The 24,990-nt window shown below is 43.6% G+C and overlaps 1 protein-coding gene across 11 annotated transcripts in view; it reads right to left on the reverse strand.

Annotated features, from left to right (window-relative positions):
- CDC14B (cell division cycle 14B) overlaps positions 1 to 24,990 on the reverse strand; it is a 103,157-nt gene that overhangs the window by 1,313 nt on the left and 76,854 nt on the right. For 2 of the 11 annotated variants that reach the window (XM_034647233.1, XM_002928716.4), the window contains exons 10-14: positions 22,303 to 22,441; positions 21,970 to 22,129; positions 21,184 to 21,281; positions 11,904 to 12,020; positions 3,326 to 7,105 (exon numbers count right to left, since the gene is read on the reverse strand). In XM_034647233.1, coding sequence (XP_034503124.1) covers positions 7,069 to 7,105; positions 11,904 to 12,020; positions 21,184 to 21,281; positions 21,970 to 22,129; positions 22,303 to 22,441 — 551 coding nt within the window. In that variant the 3' untranslated portion in view covers positions 3,326 to 7,068. The other 9 variants (XM_034647235.1, XM_011236614.3, XM_034647230.1 and 6 more) reach the window with 7 other exon arrangements.

The raw sequence follows: 24,990 nt of genomic DNA on the forward strand, positions 1-24,990 counted from the left end.
ACTAGTTCAATATGCCAGCTGGAGACTCCACGGGGCATGCTCTAAACTCTAGCGTTAACTGCAAGGCAAACTGGGGTTGGCCAGAGCAGAACCACCCGGAACAAGAGCGGACCAGGGTGGCGGTCAAGCCCCTGCTCTGTCCTATCCTAAGAAGCTGCTGGCCACTGGCCTGCGTGTCGTCCAGCTCCGTCACAACAGACCCCTCGCTCTCAGGGATGGAGACAGTCTCTCTGTGGCTGCCACACGGCAGGGGAGAAGCCAGGGCCAGGCAGGCAGGCGGTTCGCTCACCGTCTCAAGCCCCCCACCCCCCTACAAATACTCATGAGCCCCATTCCTGAGGACTGAGACCCCTGCCGCCTCCTTGATAAGGGAAACCTCTGCCCCAGCCCCTTCTTCTGCCCCCTGGGGCTTGGGCCAGAGTAGAACAGGGCAACAGTATTCAGTTTCCATGACACTGCCCAGCGAGGCCACACTGACGCTCATCGGCAGTTCCCAGCTGGGGGCAGCACCGCCTCTGAAGGTGGCTGACAGTGCGGGGGGGCGGGGGGGGGAGGTGCCTGGGTTACCCAGTGGCTGGGAATATGACTGGCATTTAGTGGGCAGGGACGCCAGACTGGCTGCATTCTCTGGCGAGTCCCACGCAAGAACTGTCCCGCCTGAAAAGTCATCTTGTTTTATATGAAGGAACACACCCATGATGAGAAGGAACCATTGTCCTTTTCCAGTTAAAAAAACGCACAAACCATACTACCTCCTCCACCCTTCCTTTTCCCACCCGAAGCCTCTCCCTGTTTAAAACCAGGGCATTTGGCCAGTGTAAGAATCGGAGGGGCCAAGGCCAGCCCCTGGTGATGGCCAGCCCACGTGGAGTCTGGCCCTGCGGGCGAGAGGCCTCCTTACCTGGGCATTTCAGTGTGGATGGAGCAACTGTCATCCAGGAGCATGTCAAGGCCATGCAGACTTGCTAGCAAAGAGATAAGACACAGTTAGAGAGACGTGGCCAGGCAGCGCGGGGGCTGGGCCACACCCCCGCTGAAGCGAGGGGTGTCCGGGGACGCACTCGAAGGGTTTGCCCAGAGTCCATTCATTCCCCCAATACGCTGAGAAAAATAGCGAGACTGTGACAGGTACATACTGTGCCACCTGCTTGGAAGACAAAAGGCCCCAAATCCAAGTAATGGGGCAGTTACAAGTTGGGACTAGAGAGAGCAGGGAGCGCTGGCCACCCGTGACCTACAGCCCCGAGGCCATGCCCTGCCCTTCGTTGCCTGCCAGAGGCTGCTAAGGGAGGGAACACAGGGACTCCAGTGTCACAGACCTTTGGGAGAGCACCAAGGCATTATAGAGATGTATTTTTTATTACACACAATGTATGTATGGCTCTTGGTAGTGCCAAGCACTTGTTCTAATTAACAACTATTAACTCATTTAATCCTCATACAACTGTCAACCTGGCCCAGACGACACAGCTAATACACAGCAAAGGTTTGCACCCAGCCTGGGTCCAGAATCCATGCTCTGGACAATTATGCCGAGCTGCTTTTTGACAGAGCGTACATCCACGAAAGCTTTACAACTCTGCACGTTCTTGACCCAGCAGAAATGCCTTTTGTAAGAATGGATCCTAAGGAAACAAGCAGAACCACCCAGGAAGAATGCAGATGAGAGGCTGTATGCAGTGCTGCACCAGCAAAAGGCTGGCGGCAGCCCCCGTGGACAGTGCGGGGGACGGTCTGCTGGCGTGGGGCGGCCCACATCACGCTGGTGGGGGACGCCCCCCGCCATCCTGCCTTCCCAAGCACCACACCCGCACTCAGGCGCACGGCGGGAGGCAAGGGAAGCAGTCTGCACGGGACCCTCTGTGCTGGCACTAGGACTATGACAAGGCACCAAAAATACCTGACATGGAGGGATCAGAACTGATCAGTCTTTTGTTACCTAATTAGCTACAGAAAATTACCTTAAATGTATGAAAAAAATTAACTTATTGAAAGCTATGTGCCAGCACTGTTTTGCTTTGTGTGGATTATCTAACTCTCATATTAATTGTGAAGATGGGAATTGCTTTTCTTCCCATTTTACTTAAGGAACAGAAGCAGAGGGGTTTAGCGAATCGTCTGTGTGGTACGTGGTACCAGACCGTGCTGCGGACAACAGAGGAGAGAATCTATAGGGCAGGGCCAGGGCCACCGCTCACACCGCATGGCTCTGGAAGATGGGACTTGGGGCTTCACTGCGCGTCTTACAAGGGCCAAGCCTGCCCCCTTCACAGCGCCTACGTACTTCGGGCAGCTTGGCCCATGCCAACCAACCGAGCTTCAGCTGGTCAGCAGGAGGGCGCATGACCTAGTGCTGGCCTCAGGGCAAACCCCAGAGGGGTAGGTAGGTGCCGCAGCTTTCGAGAGAGGACAGAGCCTGTGAATCACACTCGGGGGGTAGCAGTGCCCGGTGCGAGTCTGGATGTGGGGAAAAGGCAGGTCCCTGGGTTTGTACTTTCAAAACCTGTATCCTAGCATGAATCAAAGCTGAGTTCTTTTGGGAACGGGACAGCACTCCTAACAGAACGAGTTCCTACGTCCCAGACACAACCTCTGCGTGACGGCACGGGCATTAGGTCTTCAGGGTCCAGGCCAGCAAGAGACGGTCAGAAGGGAGGCAGGCAGACGGCACTGTGATGGCATCCAGGGTTGGACATCAGAATGTGGGTGACTTAGCGCTGGCCCTGCCCCTCGCTTAGCTCTTTAATTCTGACCTTGGCGGGTAACGTGAGGGGAGTACTGTCTACAACCCACACGACTGCAAGGGCCTGATTTTTGTGTGTCTTATCCTCAGTAACTTCTCCAGTCAAACCCTTGCATAACTTGAGCTAGTGGTGGGTGTGTCTAGAAGGACTTCATAACACAAGCCCCTCACTATCTTAAGGAAGGTGTATCCCCCAAGGTCTTAAGCTGAAGCCCTAACCCCTTATGCCTCAGAATGTGACTGTACTTGGAGACGGGCCTTTTAAGAGGTAATTAGTTAAAATGAGGCCATAAGGATGAACCCTACTCCAATCTGACTGGTGTCATAAGGAAAGGAGATGAGGGCGGACAGAAGGACGCCAGGGATTGGAGTGCACAAAGAAAAGCCCAAGGACAGAGGCATCAGAAGACACCAACCCTACCAACACCTTGAGCTTGGACTTCCAGCCGCAGAGCTGGACGAGAATAAACTATGAGCTTCCCCATTTAGCAGACTAATACAGAAGGTTATACCCACTTTACATTTTGACCACTGCCTACCATGATTCAGAATGGCAAGTGAATACAATAAACCGAAAGGCTGTTTGGTTATACTTTTAATTATATGATTATAATTATACAATTTTCACTACTCAATATTTTGTATAAAACCAGTTACAATACACAAGATTTTCAAACTTGACAATACGTATCAAACTACATAGATATGCAAAGTTTACAGGCCATTATGAAGCTTTATCTTAAAAATACCTTCAGAAAATAAACATTCATTCAACCAGTTCTCTTGGCTTTATAAAATATGATTAGAAATATACATTTTAATAAAAAAATCAAGACAATGATGATCAAATACTGATTAATCAGTTACATTTTAAAACTTTTAATAATCTGTACATGAGTGCAGGTTAGATAAAAGTCTGCAAATTATTAATATAAAACTGCAGTACTATAATCAGATGAACTTATCTGCTGCTGACAGTTAATTCTACTGGGCAATTAAGGAGGTAATTTCCTACACAGTATAGGTGAATTGTCCAGTCTTTTCAACATATCTGTAGTATTTCCACTCAGCGACACGAGGAATACTTAGATTGAGGAGAAATGGAAAAGCGGCAGCTAGCCTTACGAGGACAGTCCTAGCAGGAGAGAACTATTAAAGAATTAAAATAGGTTTCTAAAGTTGTTTTTGGTGAGCACTGCTTTCCAAAATGCAATACTTTCTTTTAAAAATGTATGAAGAGAAACAGTTAAGCTACTTTTAGAACAAACATCAAAAGAGCGCATTGCTCATTTGTCATGAATGGTGGTGATTCAAGCAAAGGAAAGCCTCCAGGAGCTCTTGGCACGACACCACCCGAACGCCTGACTGTCTGCAGGGCACGGAGAACCGGCCGTCAGGCTCCAAGGGCAAGCACATCCGCCTCATGAGAACACTTGGGAACTCCTCGAAAAAATGTCTGGGCCCCAGAGAAGAGGTAGAAATCACCCCTGTGAGAGGGGAGGAAGGAAGAGAAGGAAGTGGGTGGGTGACAGCTAACAGGGCCAAGTTGAGAACAGAAGAATGCTGGAGACTAGGAGAGCAGCGTGCCACCTGGAAGCGGCTACTTGGACAAGAAGGCTACTTGTTTTAGTGAGGCACTGCTCAGGGTTTACCCCTCTTCACGGACAGCTAAGAGAGATTTCTAGTTTTCCTTTAGCATCACAAAAGAGAAGTCTGTCTATACTATACCCAGTTTTGCAGACACCCTTCCTTTGGACTATCTCTGACTTTGGACATGAGTCCCCCAAAAGCTTCAAGAACACCTAAAAATATTCACTTCCAATTTTAATTCCAATGGAAACTGTCTCAGTGTACTTCCAAAGCTATTTAAGGCTCTTAAGTTTAAAGGAATCTCTCCATCTGACGTGCCCTATTTCATACTCCATAGCAACAGGGTCTTTCTATGATAAGACATGAAGTTAGAATCGCAGAAGAGTCTGGGTATGTTGAAGTTTCCTTTGGGGAAAAAAAGAGTCCACTCTTATTCACAGCAAGAAGAACTTTCCGTCAGACCCAGAGACTTCCTGGATGCTACAGACGCCCCCAGTAAGTTTACTGCTGTGCTATGAAATCCGCCCGAAGCACGACCCCAACTCCCTGGGGCGCTCCAAGGAATGTTCGTTATGAAATCCCTAGTTTCCTAGGACTCATTTCAGTGGGCCTGTGAAACACCAAGATTGTTTAGAAAGAGCCACAGTGATAGCAATTCTAGCCGGAAACTTATGCAGTCAACACAAAAAGGCAATCTGTAAAATAAAAAGTACTATGGTTAACACTGAAGCCCAGATTCTTCACTCTTGGCCAAGACACCAAATGGCTTATTCACTGTGAGGGAGACAGCATATTTAACTTGTTCTGATGTGATAAAAAGCCAAACCAGGGTCAGTTCAGATGGAAGTCTGATTTTCGTAACTACCTGGATTATTTATGCAGGAGATGGCCTTTAAAATTGTCAAGGGAAGAAGAACTGCCCTGAGAATTCAATGTTTTATGCAAGGGCACAGTCTGAATACTTAGTATTGTCTCCTAGACAGCAAACGGAATGTTTCTCCTCCCACCTGGAGCTGAGTGAAGAGGGGTCTTCCCATCAGGTAAGTGGGTCTTTGTGTCTCTTCACTTCCGGGGATAGAAAACCACCTTTTCTTCTGAGATCTAGTCCGCAGTGTTTAAAACCCAGCATGACCCACCCTTGTTACACCTGATGGGGAAGAGCCGCTTGTTTGACCAAGATGGCGGCACCTGCCATCTCACCTCAAAGCCCATCAAATTTACTCCAAGAGAGTAAATATCAAAATGGAGCCATGGCCTTCTGGAAACGTTTTACATTAACAGACTTTAATCTGTTTATTCCAACCGCTTCTTACCACTCATAGTTTTGTTAAAAAGGCAGCTTTTTAAAATGGAATTGCCTGTTCACCTGGTTCATTCATCTTGTAATGGGAGGCATTTGCCTTCTCCAGCCTTTCCATATTGTACCCCTGTTCTCCAAACCAGGAGAGGCAAAAATTGGTTAACAATAACTAAAACCATTCACTTCTTATTATGGAGGGAACCAAAGTGACTGCAAAATACTCTTGTATTTTGGGCCCCGTTTTTTTTTGTTTTAGCAGCAAATAAATTGTTTTTGTGATTGCTTTCTATCACAGACTCTGCTGTTTCTGTAGGGTGGAGGGGCGAAGGCACTCTGCAAAGAGTTAGTTGTATTCCCTAACCAAAGGCAACAGTGAGTCTCTTATTTACAAACAACTGAAATCCAGATGTGAATAACTGTCACAGAAATCAAAGGGTGTGTGAATGGCCTTAGGCTGATCACATAAAAAAAGAAATCCACAATGCTACAGAGAAAGACCCTAATAAAGCAGTACCTTTTTTTTCTTTTTCTTTTTTTAGCCACCATTATTTGGGATGGCTGTTTCCAAGGGAAAACACCAACAGTGTTTTTTTTTTAAAATCATGTGTGGAAGGAAACAGGATTTTAATTTGTATGACTGGGCAACCGAACAGTGGACAGCCTTGGCATTCTCCAGTCCCTCAGTGACACAGAGGAATGACTTACAACCGTCTCCAGCTCTGTAGCCAGTTCCCTCCGGAGTCTCCCAGAGCTGGCACTCAGATGCTCTTACCAGTTTCGGTGGCGGGAGCACCACTTTGTATCACAACATCCAACAGTCTTCAAACACGGTTTCACAGGTTCTTGTTAATAAAGCACTCTTTGGTGGAAGACAAGCAGCTTGGGTACTTAACAGAGTTACCATTACAACAATGTTACAAATATTAAAGTGAAGGTGGTTAAACCAAATAGTATCAAATTACAGAAAGTGCCATTACGGAACGTAATGCCTGTTTTCTCTATAAATTTTGACACAGGGAGAACAGAAAATAAATACGTAAAAAACCTCCATCAGATCCTCACTTCTTCTGAAGGCCAGCAGCTAAAATGATTGCCATCACAGAGACACACGTGCACCACACAGACTGGTCAGCTCTCCCGACAGCAGAGGGCTTTGATATTTACACCTGAGACTAAATTTACAACAGCTTGTTTGTCATGAAACTTGAGACGTTTCAACAAAAGAAGAGCCGGGCCTTCTTCAAGTCACTGCTTGCGCCCAAACTCACGTAGTTATTTAAACTCCAGCAGACACTGTCTTCATCGAATGAACTTCTTAGGTGGGAAGCAGCTAAGGCTTTTGCAATTTTGTTTTGTTTCCAAATAAATTGTGCTAAGTCCTGCTGTAGTTTTCTGTTCCTAGAGTCTTCCTTCAGTTCTGGTCACAGGTTTTTACTTAACGCAAGACTGTTTTAGTCCTTGAAATGGAGGGACTACAGGGGGAGAAAAAAAAGGATTTTACCATGAAGGTTTCCAAGCGTCCCATACGTAGTTACCAAAAGACAAGGAAGGCAACATAATAAAAGTAGTGACATGCTAAAAAGTATACACTTTGTGGAATTCTTTAATGACAATTATTTTGGGAAAAGACAGTACAATATCAACCATAAAGTAAAGACAAACAGGAGAGAAAGGCAGAGCAGAAAAAGGTTCAATTCTGCAAAAAATAAAAAAACGATAAAAACAAAGAAAACAAGGGCGGGCGGGCAGAAGCGGAGCAATGCGAGTACCAGAATGCCATCAAGGGCATTTGCTGCAAAGCATTCCTTTTCCTTCCTTCCCTCTGAGGAACCAGGCTGTGGGAAAGGTGGAAAGAACGAAAAGATAAGAAGCGTTACTTGATTATTTCCAAAGCCAGAATCCGGTCACAGAAAAAGCTCTGGAGCCTCGAGCAGTTTCCAGTGCAGCCCCGCACGGACGTGTTGGACCCGCGCCGCCAGCAGGGCGTCCCCGGGGCAGCCGTGCCACCGACCCCTTTCTGTTCAAAACTGACCCGGACTGATTCTCACCCTACCTCCCTTCTTTCCTTCCCAATTTATTCTGGCAGCTTTCAACTCAACAGCAACTTTCAGAGAAGAAAGGAAGCAAAAGCGGAGAGTCAGAGAAGCCAGCTCTCATCTGGAGGCGCCGCTCGCTGGACGGTGACGACGCCCTATGAGAGTAGCTCATCTGAGTCCATCCCTTAGTTTTCAGGGACCCCAACAGAACACTGAGTTTATATAAGGGTCCAGGTCAACTGTGCAGCCAAGTGGGAAAATGTCTGGAATTTCAAAGGGAAATCAGTATTTTAGAAGATCAGAGGACACCGGCATTTTTTTAAAAAAGTTATTTAGTGACACCATTCTGGGGCTTCTAGATGGGTGTACCTTCAGAGATAATGGCAATAACAGAAAGACGGGAGTCCAGAGGTGGTGGAATGGACACTGAGCTCTGAGACTGTAAGGGGCAAGAAAACATGATGATGACCAAAGTCACAAATGAGAAGACTTAAAAAGCCAAAGGAGTCCTGAATGTAGTTCTCCCAACAGAAGGGCTCATGAAGACACATTCTCAGAGGCCAAGGAAGGCACCCTGAGCATTTACCTTCCCCCACGATACGAATAATTAGGTGCAAAATACCCCAAAAGCCATAAACATCAGGTTGGTTTGACAGGTGGAACAGAATGTGATGGTTCCTAATGACGTAACTTGGAATTAAAAAAATCACTCGTCCGGGACCATTTTCTTAGAAAATGAGGTTATCGTTTAAAAAAAGGAAAGAAAAAAAGACAGACTCCTCTGGAGAAACAGCACAAGCTTACAGAAACATGCACCCAATGGTACGCTGTGTCAAGACGTGAACTGAACTGAACTGATATCCCACGAGGTGGCTGCCGGTCCTCACTCAGAGGCACAGTGATGGAATTCTCAAGACTCTAAGAGCTCGTCAGAGAGTTAAGAAAGAATACTCGAAAACAGGCCAATTCTCCACTGGATTTAATAATTCTCAAAAGAGAAACAACAGAATGATTTATAGCTCTAACAGGAACTGGGAGAAGGGGAAGCCCACTGATTTACTTCCTCAGATGTGAGAAAGGGGGTCTCAGCCCTGAGGGTCAGTGTGCTCTCTGCACCAGCAGACACTCCAGCGCTCGGGGCCGGACTGCACACCGGGCTACAGCAGAGCTTGGCACCCGGGAGTCAGGTTTAGATGCGGCTTGTGTTCAGTGGATACATGAAGGAATGATCATCTGCCATGAGAAAAACATGGGGGCATTTCTTCCCAGCAGCAAAGATTTATGACAATACATAGCTTTCCAGCCTCCAAATAATTGCTCTTTTAACGTGTCTGTGGAAAAGTTGTCCCAAGTTGTACAGCCGCTCAGTAAACTGTCAAAAATCAAAAGACCCAAATCAGTGGAAAGTGAGCTTAGGTGAGATGTTCATCCCGGAAGCCTCTAAGAAGAGAACTGAACATGGGAATGAAAGGTCGGGTTCCTATGGCAGGACAGATATGACGACGGTGATGTGTAAACATCAACCTGCAAAGAGAAGGCTTCACAGACAGGCAACCTTGGCGCCCTGGAGGTATTTATTTTATACTGAAAGGTGTACTATTTAATTTCCTTGTATTGCTGTCTAAAGCAAAGTTTTCTATTCGATACTTTACAATTACTCCACAGTCTTGTAGTATTTTGTCCTGAACCAGATTATGCACAAATGCGTTAATTCCCTCATTACCCTCCAACCAAAAATGAATATTATTCAGTACGATAGAAGCTTCAGGTTACAGCCTGGCTACCTCAACTCCCACTATTTCCTAGAAGCAAGAAACGGGACGGACCTGTATGTAATGTATTTGCCTTTGTTTCATGAACTCTAGGTGGCTCACAGTTAAGGTGATGTGAACACAGGCCAAAGACCCGAAAGAGGCCAAGGAGACCCTGCATGAAGGGAGGTGGGAAACACACTCGAAGCCCAATTCTCTCTCGTTGGTTTATTTCTTCATCCCTCCCAATGTCTGAAAGTCCATTCTGAGAATTTAAAAAAGTCTTTGGGTTTTCGGCACTATCCCAAATGCCTGGAAACTGCTTTAGGCCATTTCAAAATTCAGTCAAGCGTATTCAGTCTGAACTCTACTTTCCATCCCTCAAAGCATCCGGTCCAGGGACCTCAGGCAGATGTTCACTGCAACCAGGAACCACCTCTGCTGAGAAGCACAAGTTTAGCTCCCTAGACAAGACCTAGATGGAAAAACTGCCACACGGCCACGCTCCTCAGAGGAACATGGTGTGACTGAGCACGCGTGGTCCCGACTCCTGGACTCTATTCCTCTGTGGCCTGAAGAGCACAATCCAGAAAAGCAGAAAGCATAATTAAATGTGCAAGACACACTCAACTGTAATGGAAGCCTGAGTAATTACACCTAAAAAAAAATGTTCATTCAAAACATGTCTATCCCCAACAGCAGGCTTTTTATTTGAATTTTTAATAGTTTAATTCACCTAAAAGTGTTGAAGTTAAAATGCTCCCATTTCCCCCTACTTATTGTAAAAAAGTTGGAGAAAAAGAAAACGATAAAAAAGTAAAACTCCCTAACTCTCCTACGAACTAGAGGAACTGTTAATATTGTGGCATATTTTTCCATGACCTGACTTCCATACATGCATAGAAATGTATGTATAGCTAAATATTCAAATACATATGTATAATATGTACAAACTTACACATTATACATGGATAGATGTATAAACATGTATGTATATTTGCAGACGTACACATTTCTATACAGTATTTTGTACATTTACGAAATCAGGGTAAGACTTTGTGATTTTCACGTGCAGCTCTTTTCACTTATTGCTTCATGAGCGTTATTTACCCAGGCCATTCGTTTTCTTTAAAAACAAGACTCCTGGCTCATTTGGCGTCATTCAACAATCGTTAGCCCATCTCCTCTTCCTCGCAGTTATAAATACCATACTGGTATTACGTTTTAATGTACCTAAATCTTTGACTTTTTGTCAGTATTTCTCTAATATTCTTCTCAAATCAAATTAGAGAGGAAAAAATTATGACTATTTGATACCATTCTATGAAAAATCCAAAATCCCCAAATTAAGAGCTGGTGCCCTCAACTACTTGTTCTAAGGCACTATCCCAGTCTCGTGTAAGTAAGCATACATAGTGAAATTATAATGAAAGAATCAGCAGAGAGGGGCAAATGGCAGAACTGAACAATTTCTTAAAAAAAACAAAACACACACACACACACACACACACACACACACACACACAGAAAGACACAGAGCTCTCCGGTTTGTAGCAAGTCCCTCAAGACACAGGCTGCTGGGACCTGCCCCGGAGACTAACTCAGTCGTCCCACAGCATCAAAGATATGAGGGCAGGAAGGTAAAAAAGAAGCAAGGAAAATCGTGAAGGATGCTTTAAAGTCTGGTTCAGACTATCTTCAGGCCGCTTGTGGTCTATTATAAGACAGGCGCTGGGCCATAAGCACAGGACCGCACATGTAGTCGACACCAGGCAAAGATACACAAACACAAAAAGGGTGCCTGCCTTCCACTCCTGTGATGACAGTAAGTAGGTTATCTGCTCTTCCCTCAAAAGGGGACTGCTTCTGGAATATATTAAAAATGAAATGTCTGCCTTCAGTTCATGATAAACATCCAAAAACAACAGTGAGAATGAATGGATTTGGTCATGGAACATGTGCATTTTCTTGTCATAACCTGTAATAACGAAGGAAAGGAAGATGCTGGGCTCCAGGTGAAAGCATGAACACCCCTGAGTGTGCACTGCGGCCAAGAGACCAGGCCCTAGGTAAAGAAGGATTCCAAACTCACTGTAGTTCTCGCATCCCCCCATCACACTTATTTGCAGCTAATTCTCCAAGAGTTATGCTGTATCTGACATACACAAAAATTTCCTCCGAGTCCGGACAGAGAGCTTTCGAAATTCAAAAACTTTTAAGTACAACCCTCTCAATTTCCCCTTATTCTGACCCCGAGACCACATTTCCAGTGTTGAGAACCACCTCTGAAAAAACAAAACCAACCCTACATTAGCAATGGCCCAGATTTTCTTAGATGATGAACAAGTCAAACACATTTGATTAATTTCCTATCACAGGGACTCCGCTTTCTCCTCTCTTCCTCTCTTCATTCCTATCTCCAGAAAATTAAACTGAAAAACCAATGCTTGGAACTTTTCAGAAGAGTAGGATTCTTTTCTCACCTTTTGAAACTGCTTCTTCTTGAAGCAGATCTGGTGATTCTTTTAGTAACGCCTGCACTGCCCGAAACGTGGGGTTCAGGTGTCTTACAGCTCTCAACACTGGGCTGAAGGATCACTCTGAAAACCGTTGGAAAAAAATAAGATCATATTCACTGGAACAATTTTCCAATACTTGACAGAGGAAGGCGTTTTTGCACTTCAGTGGCAAATTATTTTACGGAGAATTGGTAGGATTTTCCATAAACACATCTGCCAAAAAAATCTGAAACACATTTTCACATCAAAGTCTTTTTCATGTTCCCATGAAGGTTATACAGAGATAACCAGAATATACTTTGCTTTTAGAAAACAAATGACCTGGCATTTTAAGCAATTTCCACACCAAAGAAATCAATCAGTAAAACAAATCTTTGTGCCCCAAAGTCAAAGTAGATTCTCAGAATTCTAGTCATGAAAACAAGAAATCATTTTAAACCCCCAAATTCTAAAGATTGCGAATATAAAAATCTTTAAGATTGTCACCCTTAGGAGCTGAAAGTATGGGCAATAAACCCCAAATCTAAATACTAATGTTATATGACACTTCAAGTTTTAAAAATACGTTCAAGTACAATTTGAACTTTGTCTAGATTATAACTACTTACTAAATCACTAAGTACCATTAACATGAAAGCAAAACTGTTTAAATTTTGTGAAACTCGATTTAATTAAACTCTAAAATAATCTCAAGGAACTGATGCCTATGGGTGTAGGTTGCCCAGGAGGCAAATTCATGAGTCAGATGAACACCCTCAGATAAAGCCCACATAAAATACCTTGCTCAAAAGCAGAGGGTGTTTTGTAATTCCTCACTGAACGGTCATAGAGAAAACATCAAAAGATTTTATGTGCAATTCTTTTCTTCAACAGATAATGACCAAAATGCTGAACTGCATACACACACATTTATATATACTCAACTTTTACTTATCTGTAAGAGAAAACACTGCCTTAAAAATAAGTTTCCTCCTCTCCTGTCCAAACGAAGCTGAGAGCCGGTGACAACTTAGGAGAACCCAGCTCATGAGAGTAAACAGAAACCATTACAACCGACGAGGGGTCCCACCTCCTGTGCCTGGGTTACTGCCGTGTTAATTAATAACCAAAGCCGGGTCCTCGAAATGTAGCAAAGATCAGTAAATTCTTGTATTACCCAAAACACAGCATATTCAGCATTTAGTAAAACTCCGTACTTCTCATCACTAAAAAAAAGCAACGCGTGGCAGTGTACCAGAGTGGCAGCTGGAGGTCAGCGGTTTCCAAGCTGTTGGGGGGTGGGGGGCGCGGGAGGGGCTGCTCTCTCAGCTGTTTCACTTTATCTCCATAGTAGTTCTCAAAGCCTGCAAAACAGGCCTTCGGTCTCAGAGGGAAACTGATCCTGGGTAAATGAACCAATGCTTGACTCAGGATTTCTGACAAAGTTTATCATTCTAACAAAATAGAAAAGGTATATGAAGACAGTTGTTTGATGGAAGAAGGCAACCAGTTGCCCTGGTATAGGAATTCTACCTCCGAAACAAGGACTTAAAAATCCTTCTAATCATATTAAATGGGGGGGGGGCAGGAGAATGGTCTCTATTAACAGGATTTGAACACAGAATTTTTCACAAAGAAAAACAAAACCACCGCCAAACTCCACCGCCATTTCTGAAGCCCAGGCCCAGTGTGCGGTGCTGCCGCTGTGGTCCTGAAGCCTCGCACCTGCTCCACGAGGCTCCTGGTGTTTCTCTCCATCTATACAAATGGAGAACATTAGATCCCTGTTGGCTTTTTGGAAATACCACACCAACCTGTCAAATAATTTGAGGCCACTTATGGCCGAAAGTAGAGACAATCACCACCCTGTAAAATCATTAACATGAGAATAAAAACAAGAGCTTATACGTTACTTGCTTAGGAAATTTAAATCCTGATTTCTTAAATTAATTACTACTGAAATGTTTACTATTTGAAAAAAGAAATTGCTGCTAAATCAAATTTCAGGCTGATGGGAACCATCTTTTAAAAAGTATCTTTCCTTATAAAATTAATGTAAATAATTTATGTGAATTTTTTGAAAATAAAAGCGTGACAGAAACTTGGAATGCATTAATCACGCCAGTAGAGACTCAGGTCACTAAGAACACAGCAGTTACTTCATCTGTAGGTTACGCATCAGAATCTGGAACCCCCCAGCAGCTACACTCAGATGCCTGGGATCAACTCCCCACCACACCACAGAGCGGAATAAGCTGGCAAACTAGTGACGCAGTCACTCTGCCACAGGGTACGTGGGAGCCCACCACTTCCCACCTTGTGCAAACCAGGACAAGCACACGGCCTTGCAGAGAAATATTCTACGTACGTATTTTCTCCCTTCCATCTTTCCCTGGCAGAATCCGCAGTCCTGCTTTTTAGGTCTTGCCCATGCAACAGTTCACTTCTTTGCAGCCGCTTCTGAGACCCGGTATTCCGAGACTGAGACTTGCAACTTGAGGCATTCAGCAAAGCAAGTAACTGACGAGCCAGCCCTCTTACCTCTCAAACTACAAAATGCTTTGAACATAAATGTTCAATGCCAAGAAAAGAATCCATCAGTGCAACTATGCACTATTTACACTTGGTTATCCACTGACGCAGAACAAGCTTTCAGAATGACGGGCCTGAGGCCCCACAACCTTCAGACACACCTCTGCCACTGTCTCAGAATCTGATGAAGCCATCTGAGGTGTGTGAGAGTCTGATTTTCCAGGCATGCCAGGTAACGACCGATCAGGCCATGCCAAGTCAACAGCCAACAGAGGTGAATACCAGCAACGGTGACCGTAAGTAGTCCCCTCAAAAGATAGCTGCAAGGATTATTCCTGTTTACATCACTGTTACTGCTGAAGGTACAATGTTTGTTTCTGTAATTCCAAATTAGTCAGGCAAGGGAAACTGAATACTCTGCTTTGGGTCTACAAATGCAATGGCAAATATCAGTAATAACAATAAAAAAAAGATTATATCTTACATAGAATAGTGAAAAGAAAGGTGTCTGATAGAAACCATTCTTGAACTTACCCTGGGAAAAATAATACAACCACAAAGTGCCTACGTATTATTAGCAATGATTCCACCCATTTAGAACCCCACCTATTCGAAATACCTTTCCCACTCAGAGCAGTCTGGGAATAAATCGATGCAGTGCATGATGAACTTGAGTCAGAATACGCAGAAATCTAAGCTTAGTAAGAGGAATAAAGGAAAAAAACCAAAAAGATTATCCATATCAGAAATATCGTGTATCTGCCTATACAATAATAAACTTGTATTAATAAGATATTCAAGAAAATGTCATAATAGGAACATGTTAAGCAGCCTTGCCTTAATTTTGAAAAGAATGGTGTCTGCTGGATTTTTACATCTTTTCTAGCATCTGGAGACACTCCGTGAAGCCACAAAGTACAAGAGTTGGTTGCAATGGAATTCCACTTTGGAGGAGATCCTAGAAAGAACTTTCATATTCCTTTATAAATCCCAAGTCCAAGTTGGAACAAGAGAACAAATTCTTGAAATATGAGCTAAAGGAAGAGTTTCAGAGAAAGAAGAATGCAGCCTGGACCTCAGAGGGCAGTGGTGAACCACAGTCTCGCAAGACACACCCTCCTTCCGGTACTCTTGGTCACAACTGCACGGTGTTCCCCGGGGAAGCTTCCTGCCACATTCTACTGCAGAACAGAAGTCTGTTCACTGTTAAGGTCTTTGCTTACGGGTGAAAGATATCAAGAGAATACAGTATCTGCTATAGTCACCTAATAAGGGAGTTTTGATTACTCCTGGAAAAGTAAAGTGGGAGGAAGTAAGCCCAGTGACAATCATGCAGAAACACGAGGCTGAACAAGGGACTCCAGTCTTCTCTGCTGTCCTATTTCCACTAAACATCATTTTTGAGAACTGTACTAACTGTATTCCCCACAGGGGAGGATGTGAAATGAAGCCCAGGAGAAGATTCTGCTTGCTCAAGACAGAAGACTTGGCAGGCAAATAGCTGCGGCTAAGGGCACAGTGTCCAATGGCAAAGCTGAAGGTGAAACACGATGCAAGGCTCACTAGCTGCAAAAGCAAATCTCTACTAACAGCAGAAGATCAGTGGGCAAATTCTTTTTTGCTAGATTGAAAAGGATATGCTGAAGATACTTACTCTGGGAAATTGACTGAAAGAAAACCACCCCAATTATCCCAAACTCACTAAATATTTTTGATAGGGAAAAAAACCTACTTCAGTGACTTTAGAAATGGCTATTTCAAAAAATGCGTGGAGAGTTAAGCACAACTTAAAAACAAAATTTGTTATTTTTAATATCCGTACAGGAAAGGATCAGGGAAGGCCTCCCCCCACCACCATCCCATTAATTGAGAAGTTTCAGAAAAAAAGAACCTTTGAAAAGAGGCAAACCAACAAAGCTAGGAGAGCTGACAGTGAGAAAAACATGCACCATAAGAAACACACTGGCCACCAGAGGTGACCACACAGAGAAATGGAATATGGGACACTTACACAGCAGCTATTTGTCAAAGGGTCCCGACGGCTACTGTGTTCTGAAACCATCAAGACAGAATAGCAGGATGGGAAGAATGTAGTCACAAACAATCCACCAGATGACAACACTACACAGTGCAGAGGTCAGCACAGCTAGGGAACATCTGGAAAGGGGTGAAGGGGAAAGAACAGATGTTCAAATTGGGAAGGCAAAATAAATAAAATAATAAATAAATAAGGCCACGTGTGAATTCTAGACACCCTGTGATAGATACAAAGGGGTGGGAAACGAGGACGGAGTTTTGCTATTTTATGTGGGGGAGAAAATGCTATCTTCAGTTTTAAACTGATCTGGTTATTTGGTAACAAAAGATGAGACCCAATCTCTAGCTGGATAACTGCCCCATGTTAGCTTAACTGTGTGATACAGAAATCAGAGTTGTAGTTACAGGACTGAAATTCTTCAAAAAGCACAAGATACGCACACACAGAAAACTAAAGCAAACCAGAGAAAAAGGAGGGAAAACCAGCCAAACGACAAGCAGCAGCCCTGGACTGATAGTTAACAATGACTCACAGGAGGCACAACCATAAAAGAACACAGCACAGAGGAACTGATCTCACTTCAACGCAGGCCCATACGGCATCATCTAGTTCAGGCAAGCTGCATATTCTGAAAATAAGGACTAGGGAAGCACACCCAATCCTGAGCAACACAAAATGAGGAAAATTTCCCCTATGTATCAACATTATATAAATGTCCTCAGTTGTTTTCCTCATTCATTCTCCTCTTGTGGCCAAACTTGGCTTTCAGCCCATTCTCCAGGGGTCTAGTTTTTGGCAGTGAAGAAGGAAACCTCACAGTCTGAAGAGTGGTGACTCCATCCAGCTACTTCCAAATGGTCACCAGGACACATGTGACCAAACATCAAAGGCTCTATTGAGTATTTGCTTTGTGCGAGCACTGGGCTGATCAAGTCATAAGCGACTGTTCTGGCTTACTATGCGATCTTTATCGGTGTCCTTGTCATCGCAACCACTGAACAGGTTTATGGTATCCGGCGACAAGGGATTACGCTAAGGATGGACCTGAAATCGAATCTAACCTCACCCTGCAAGTTACACCTGGCACTCACTCCTTCCACAAAAACACAAACCTACTAATATATGCTAAGATTACAGGGGCTTAGTATTTAGACAGAACAGAAAAACTGGTCTAGGAACACTAGAGGACTCTCTATCCACCCCAAGTTTCATTTGCAGCTACTGATTTAACAGTGATCTTAAAGGCGGAATGGTCCGAATACCCAAGTGTCTCTGTCACAAATTTTTCATTGTTCTTCTATGAAAGCTCATGGCATAGAGTTATTTTCCAATGATGAGAGCACACCCATCCATACTGTGCTGTTAAGCGAGATTTAAAGCAAATTAGGTCTGTATTTTCACCTTATTCCCAGGTAGGGTACACTTGACTCTTCACACAGTTCATTTAACCCTAACAAACCTAGCAGAAATGATCAGTATGCAGAAAGACAGGCAGCAGGGAGGAAAGTATAAAATCTACCAAATCTGTTTTAGCACGGACGATAATACACTTGCCATCACGTCCTGCAGATCACGTCAAAGTCACGGTGCTGCGTGATTTACTGTCTTCGTGGCAGTCGGGATCAGACTCTGAGAAAAGGACTACTTTACAGTGTCTAACAACTTTAACTCTCCCCCAAATACTGTTTGTAAAATAGAAAACAATAATTGGAATACTATTTTGAGTACTGTAAACTTGCTCTTAAGAATCACCAGTACTTATATATTTTTCACTAACTTTCCTTCTTATAAATATTTTTATTCGGCTAAGTACCAACAGTGAAGCAAAACAGGTTACCCACAGTGCTAGAGGGGTCAGAATCAGGAGGTGGGGACTGAACTGAAATTTCTCAGCCCAAGCTGCTGTTGAAAACTCTCTCTCTCTTTTATTTCTGAAATACCACCACCACTTTGGAAGGAAAGGAAATCCCCAACTAACCTCTTCTTTTAGGGCCAGAAGAACTACACATAACAGCAAAAAAGGGAGGATTCCAACAGCAAGGAGGGTTTGAAAAAGCAGAAGAAGGGTAAGTAAAATGTTGTAGAGGAGGGGAAAGGGAAATCTACCCAGAGCAATCTAAAATTCCCCAGGGTTTTTACACTTCAGAGCTTAAAGGGATTTTAGCATTTGTCTTTTCCTTTAAAAGTACGGCCTAGGGGCGCCTGAGTGGCACAGCAGTTAAGGTTAAGCATCTGCCTTGTCTGCCTTCGGCTCAGGGTGTGATCCCAGCGTTATGGGATCGAGCCCCACATCAGGCTCCTCTGCTACGGGCCTGCTTCTTCCTCTCCCACTCCCCCTGCTTGTGTTCCCTCTCTCGCTGGCTGTCTCTATCTCTGCCAAATAAATAAATAAAATCTTTAAAAAAAAAAAAAAGTGCGGCCTAAAAGTTTAATTTTGTGTACGGGAAGGAGACAGACATCTTGGGAGCTATTCTACATGGTTTCAGGACTATAATTACAACTAAAGGGACCTTAACTAGCGCTTTATTTTATTATTTTTTTAAACTTTAACCATTTTCCTTGGTTTATAACTTAGGCCAAATGCTTCAGAGAGAAGGGCCGGTGTCCCTCTGGGGGTGAGGTGAAGTGTGCTCCGTCACAAGTGATAGTGGAGGCTGGTCTCTCCTTCAGCCACCACTGACCACTGCGCTTTCACCCCGGGACACCTCACACACCAAGGTGAACGGGAACACATCTCTTGTCGCCTTCTGGTTTCCAACAATAGTTAGAATTTTAGGCTTCATTCATTGTCTTCTTCTGTATTGCCACAAGCCTATCAGCTACGAAAGAGACTTTTATTGTCTCATCTATAGAAAAGAGCAACAAGTGATGTGACCCCTCCAGAACACAGATTCACAAGGTAGCAGACTCAGAGTTACTGAAGGAAATCTCCTAGAAGCCCTATTTAACAGGAACTTTTGACTAAGCAGAATTCCCATCCCAACTCCCAAGTTGACTTTTCATCAGAAGCTTTTGAGAAATAAACTGGATGGTGTAGATTCATAAAAACAAAACAAAAAACCTGGGCACGACTAAAAGCAACCCACAAATCACCCATGTTCTAGGGCTTGTGGCCCCAAGCCCTGGATCAGCAGTGCCTGTGATACTGGAAGCTTGCTAGAAATGCAGTCACAGACCACCCCCCAGGCCCAAAACCATAATCTGCATTCTGACAAACCCCCAGGAGACTCAAACGCACGGTGAAGTTTGAGCGTTGCTCTAGGGAACTGCTCATCCCTATCATGCCTCCTCTGACCTCGGAAGGATTATCTGGAGGACCTACGATATTTCCAAATAAAAAGAACCATGAAGGCCTTAGATGAAGACTTACTGAAATTAAAATCTAAGTGGCATCTGGAGTTAAATAAATAAACGACATAAAATGCACCGTTCGTAGAGCTTTCTCAGTTTCATGCTGTACCACCACACTGCAGAGAAGGCTCTGGGAATGCTGACGCCTCTCATTCACATGGCCCTTTACAGCTTCCTTCTTTTCCGTGGGTCTTTTAAGAACGTCCCAAGGCAGGGGCCCACGAGGACACATGCCTTCCGTGTAATTCTACTTCAGAACTTTAGGTAAGAAGGAGATGCCAGTGAAGAAGCACTGTTAATTAAAAAGAAGGCCCGTTCTTCTCTGCCATGACCATGTATGATATCATTAGGCCTTTACCATATTACAAGATGATTACTGAACAAAACGACTGTCTCCATCACCCCCAAAAAAAACCATAACTGGAGGGGCGCCTGGGTGGCTCAGTCGGTTAAACGTCGGCTCAGGTCATGATCTCGGGGCTGTGGGATTGAGCCCTGCATTGGGCTCCACGCTGGGCATGGAGTCTGCTTAAGATTCTCTCTCTCCCTCCCCCTCTGCCCCTCTCCCCCTAAAAAAAAGAAAAGAACATAACTGGAAATGTGGTTCCCCACAATGAAAAGGAAAGTTACTATAAGGAAGGAATCCAACAACATAAATGAAAGCATATACTAAAGAATATACTAGAAAAAAGTGCAATGGCCAAGTTTTTAAATGCTACGTATTTTTCTAACAATCCTAGATGTTCCATGAGGTTGAATCCCAATTAGCACTTACATAACCAAGTCCAGGTGGGCATACACACTAACAATGAAACTTCCCATCCCCATACTAAACCTTCTTCTGTAACTTGAAAATAACTCCTCAAACAAAAAATACAAAATTATTATTTAATCTAGTTCATTATTACCCTAAAATAACAGGACATTAAACCACAATGTCATCACTGATTAAATTCTACCATATCTAAACAAACTGTCTATAATATGGTAATGAATTTAGGGACACTCACAATCTCAGTAACTATGGACAAATCTGTTATTCTGTGGTTTACATCTGCTGCCACGCTCATGAGGACGTCACATGGTGATTAAGCATGTGAAAAAAGCATTCCCAATACTGCTTTCCTGTACACAGAAGCTAGTGAGGTTACAACAGAAGACGGAGGTAAGGTACAGCCAAGAGCTTCCTGTTCAGCACCCCTAGATTTTAAATAATGTAAATAACCATTGCAAAGTGGGATAATGGGCTTGCAACTATGGAGAAAAACATACAGGAAAAAATGCTCACAAAGGACGCGTATACATATCAAATAACACCAACCACACAAAGGAAACCAGACTCACGTGAGGGGAATAGCGTTTGGTTTTGACTGTCTTCTGCTTTTCAGGGCCCGAAGTCTATCACCTTGTGTCACTCCATGGATTTCGTCATCCTCACTGTACTGTACAAGTAAAAAAACACTGAGCTAGTGACTTCGGTTGTACTTATTAAGGCCACAAAGCACAGAAGCTACATATATCCATATACACATACAAACAAACTGCTGAACTCTAAAAACTTTGCTGCTTTCAAAATAAAGCTACAGGTCACATTTTAAGACAACCAAAAGCTGACTTTACAGACACAGAACTCTATAGCACTCTTGTTATAAAAAATACTGTGAGGAGGCATAACGGGTTTTCAATAATGAAAACATCCTTTTTAAAATTTCAAATCCACTTGCCACCACTCAATATAGTGCCACTACCCCCTAAAGTCTCGATTCTTTAAAGTTTTCCATTTGAGAACAACTGGTTCCCTAAATCAACTGTGGCAAAATGGGAAAAAGGTGGGGCAGGGGGCACACAGGGAGGCGTCCCTAGGTCCACCTAACGAGCTTACTTCACATACCTCTTTTTTCCAGTGCATAGTGAGTAAAACAATTCTAGTTTTATGGACATATGACCTTATTTTAACTATTTTGAGTAAAAAGTTCCTAGAGGTGGCTAGAAGTATTAAAAAAAAAAATGTGTGACAATAATCCCTCAAAATGTGCTTTATTATTTTATCTACAATTTTCCCCATGCCCTAGAAGGTCCTCAACAGCACTGAAAACAATGACAACAGCGTGACGGGGATGGTTCGATTACCAGTTCAGGTTCTTGCTTGTCTTGATTTTCGACCCCATTGATTGAAATGTCATCAACAGCCAAGAGGAGTTTTGAGACAGCTGCTCTGTGTTTTCCATTCTCCTGACCCCTTAACTTTTGACGAAAATAGTCACCTTCCAACCAGAGGCTTGCCTGTTTCCTAGAGCATTTAAATAATATCATCAAAATACAGCTTTTCCACAAAGACACATGCAAACGATTCTCTCCTACAGACTATCTGTTGTTACTGGAGACTAAGAAAAATCCTACTTCCCATCATTTTCCAGACCCATGTGTTCCCTGAGGAATTACAAAGGTTCTCTGTCTACTTACATCACCAAAAATTGTTGCTGCGGTCCAATCACAGAGCCAGGCCTGCAGATTCGGACCCAGGCAATGGTCTCAGCTGCTGTCATCCTGTAATGCTTCATGATGTAGCAGGCTATCAGAGTGCCTGTTCGTCCGAGGCCAGCTAGAAAAAGAAACAAACCAAAGGGACCTGGTCTCATGTACTCCAGAACTGGGTTGGGCAGGCACAATTTTTTAGAAGGCTTCCCATGACTCTGCTTCCCTCGACAGTCGTTCTTAAGTTTGGATGCACACAGTAATCACCTGAAGAGTGTTAAAAAATACTGGGTCTCACTTCCAGAATTCTGATTTAATTGGTATGGGATACAGCCTGGACATGGAGATTGCTAAAATACCCCAGAAGGGAGAACTTGTGAGTGACAACCTTGGATATTTAGCAAAGGAGATTTATAAGCAAAGTATTGAAGGTACAGCCTGGCTTCTCCTTATTACAGTAAAACACGAGAGAAGACAGATGAACTGAAGAAGGAATTGTTAAGCAAAACAGAAACTAAACATTTAGAAAATTCTAAGCCTATCCATATTACAAATAGTGAGAAAGTGTGTTCTGGAGTGAACACCAACAGTGTAGTCAATGATCCACTCCATAAAGTGATTACCTACGGATCTAATCAGCCATCTCAGCAGAAGCCAAAAACAGTGTTGGGACTGATTATACCAAACAGACACACTGCCAGTCCGAACTAAAGGAGATACACAGAGGATGAAATAAAGGAAGGCTTTCAGGTTTCTGGGATTCTAACAGGGGTAACAGAAATATCTCACTGGAAACATGCCTCATCCTTCAAGAAAAGGGAAGCATAACCCCAAGGGACCAACAAGCCTACCACTGCTACCATAAGCCCCAGGGGCAAGGCTGTCTACTCCTGGGTTGCAAAGGGTAGGGCCAGCTCTGTGGTCAGTGGGTCAGACTATTTCTGCCCACAATCTCAGGGGCACGGCTGCTACCCAAGTGGGCCTGCGTGACAGGGAATGAACCAGAGGGTTATTTCTGAGCCTTAAGATCTAAAAGCATTTACCTTGCCAGGTTTTGGACACTTGCTTGGGACCTGTCAGACCTTTCTTCTTCCTGATTTCTCTCATTTGGAATGCGAAGGCCTACCCGAGGCATGTCCACTATTGTATTTGAGATGCGCTTAACTTGTCAGGTTCCACAAGTTCACAGCTGGGGGAGAATTCTGTCTCAGGAGGAATTGCACCTGGAGTGTCACCTATTACCTGACTTAGAAGATGTTTAGATGAGACTTTGGACCTGGCACTGATTTTGGAATGGATTAAGTCTTTGCAGGCTGTTGGGATGGGCTGTCATACGAGGACATGAACATTGGGCAACCAGGGAACGAGGTATTATGGACTGAATTGTGTCCCCTGCTCCCTGCCTCTCCAAAAATCCATGTTAAAGTAGTAACTCTCAATGTGACTATCTCTGGGGAAAAGGCCTTTATGGAGGTAATTAAGGTTAAATAAGGTCACGTGGGGAATGCCCCAAATCCAATAGGACTGGTGTCCTTAGCAGAAGAGGAAAAGACAGCAGGAGTTGAGTGTATACAGAGGACAAAAAGAAGACAGCTGCCTACAAGCCAGGAAGAGGCCTCACCAGAAACCAACCTTAGCGGCATCTTGATCTTAGATTTCTAGCCTCTGAAATTGGGAAAAAATAACTTTTGTTTAAGCCACACAGTCTGTGGTACTCTGCTGTGATTCCCCAAGCAAATTAATACACTCCCTAATGAATCTCACTTTCCACTTAATAATCCAAGCTTTACACGGTCATCAGTTCTCTCTCCAAAACAAAAGATCCAATCATTACCAAATCCTCTTCAGGTTTTTAACTCGTCACCAGTCAACCTCAGGGTTTCTCAGCCTTAGCACTACTGGCATCTGGGGCCGGTGTGAGCGCTGTCCTGTGCATTGTGGGCTGTTTAAGGGCAACATGGGCTCTACCCACCGAGCATCTTCCCAATTTGTGAAAACAAAAAAAATGTCTTCAGACATTGCCAAATGTCTGCTGGGGGGTCCAAAACCACCCTGAATGAGGGTGATAGTAACCTCAACTGCTTACTATAATTTACAAAATGAAATAACCAGTGTTGGATTTTAATGATTTATTTTTTCTTAATTGTGGCAAAATATACATGACATGAAGTTCACCACTTTAACATTTTTGTTCATGTATCATTTTCCTGGTTTTATTTATTTCTGTGTTTCCTTTTAGCTCACTGAGCATTTTTAATCAGCTGTTTTAAATTCTTTGTCCTGTAATTCAAAGACCTAGGTTTCTTTAGGGCCAGTATCTGGAGATCGTTTTAACCATTTTTAGGCGTACATTTCAGTGGCATTAACCAACTCACTGATGTGCAAACATTACTACCATGGNTCTTTGTCCTGTAATTCAAAGACCTAGGTTTCTTTAGGGCCAGTATCTGGAGATCATTAACCATTTTTAGGCGTACATTTCAGTGGCATTAACCAACTCACTGATGTGCAAACATTACTACCATGGCCTCTGGGTATTTGAGACAAATGTGTATTCCCTTGTTGGGGGGCAATGTTATGAGTGCGTCTGTTATTCCTAGTTGGTTTATCGTGTTGTTCAAATCGTCTATTTCCTTTCTGATCCTCTATCTGGTTGTTTTTTTCCATTATTAAATG

Source organism: Ailuropoda melanoleuca, chromosome 17 (genome assembly GCF_002007445.2).
Source record: "Ailuropoda melanoleuca isolate Jingjing chromosome 17, ASM200744v2, whole genome shotgun sequence".
NCBI lineage: Eukaryota > Metazoa > Chordata > Mammalia > Carnivora > Ursidae > Ailuropoda > Ailuropoda melanoleuca.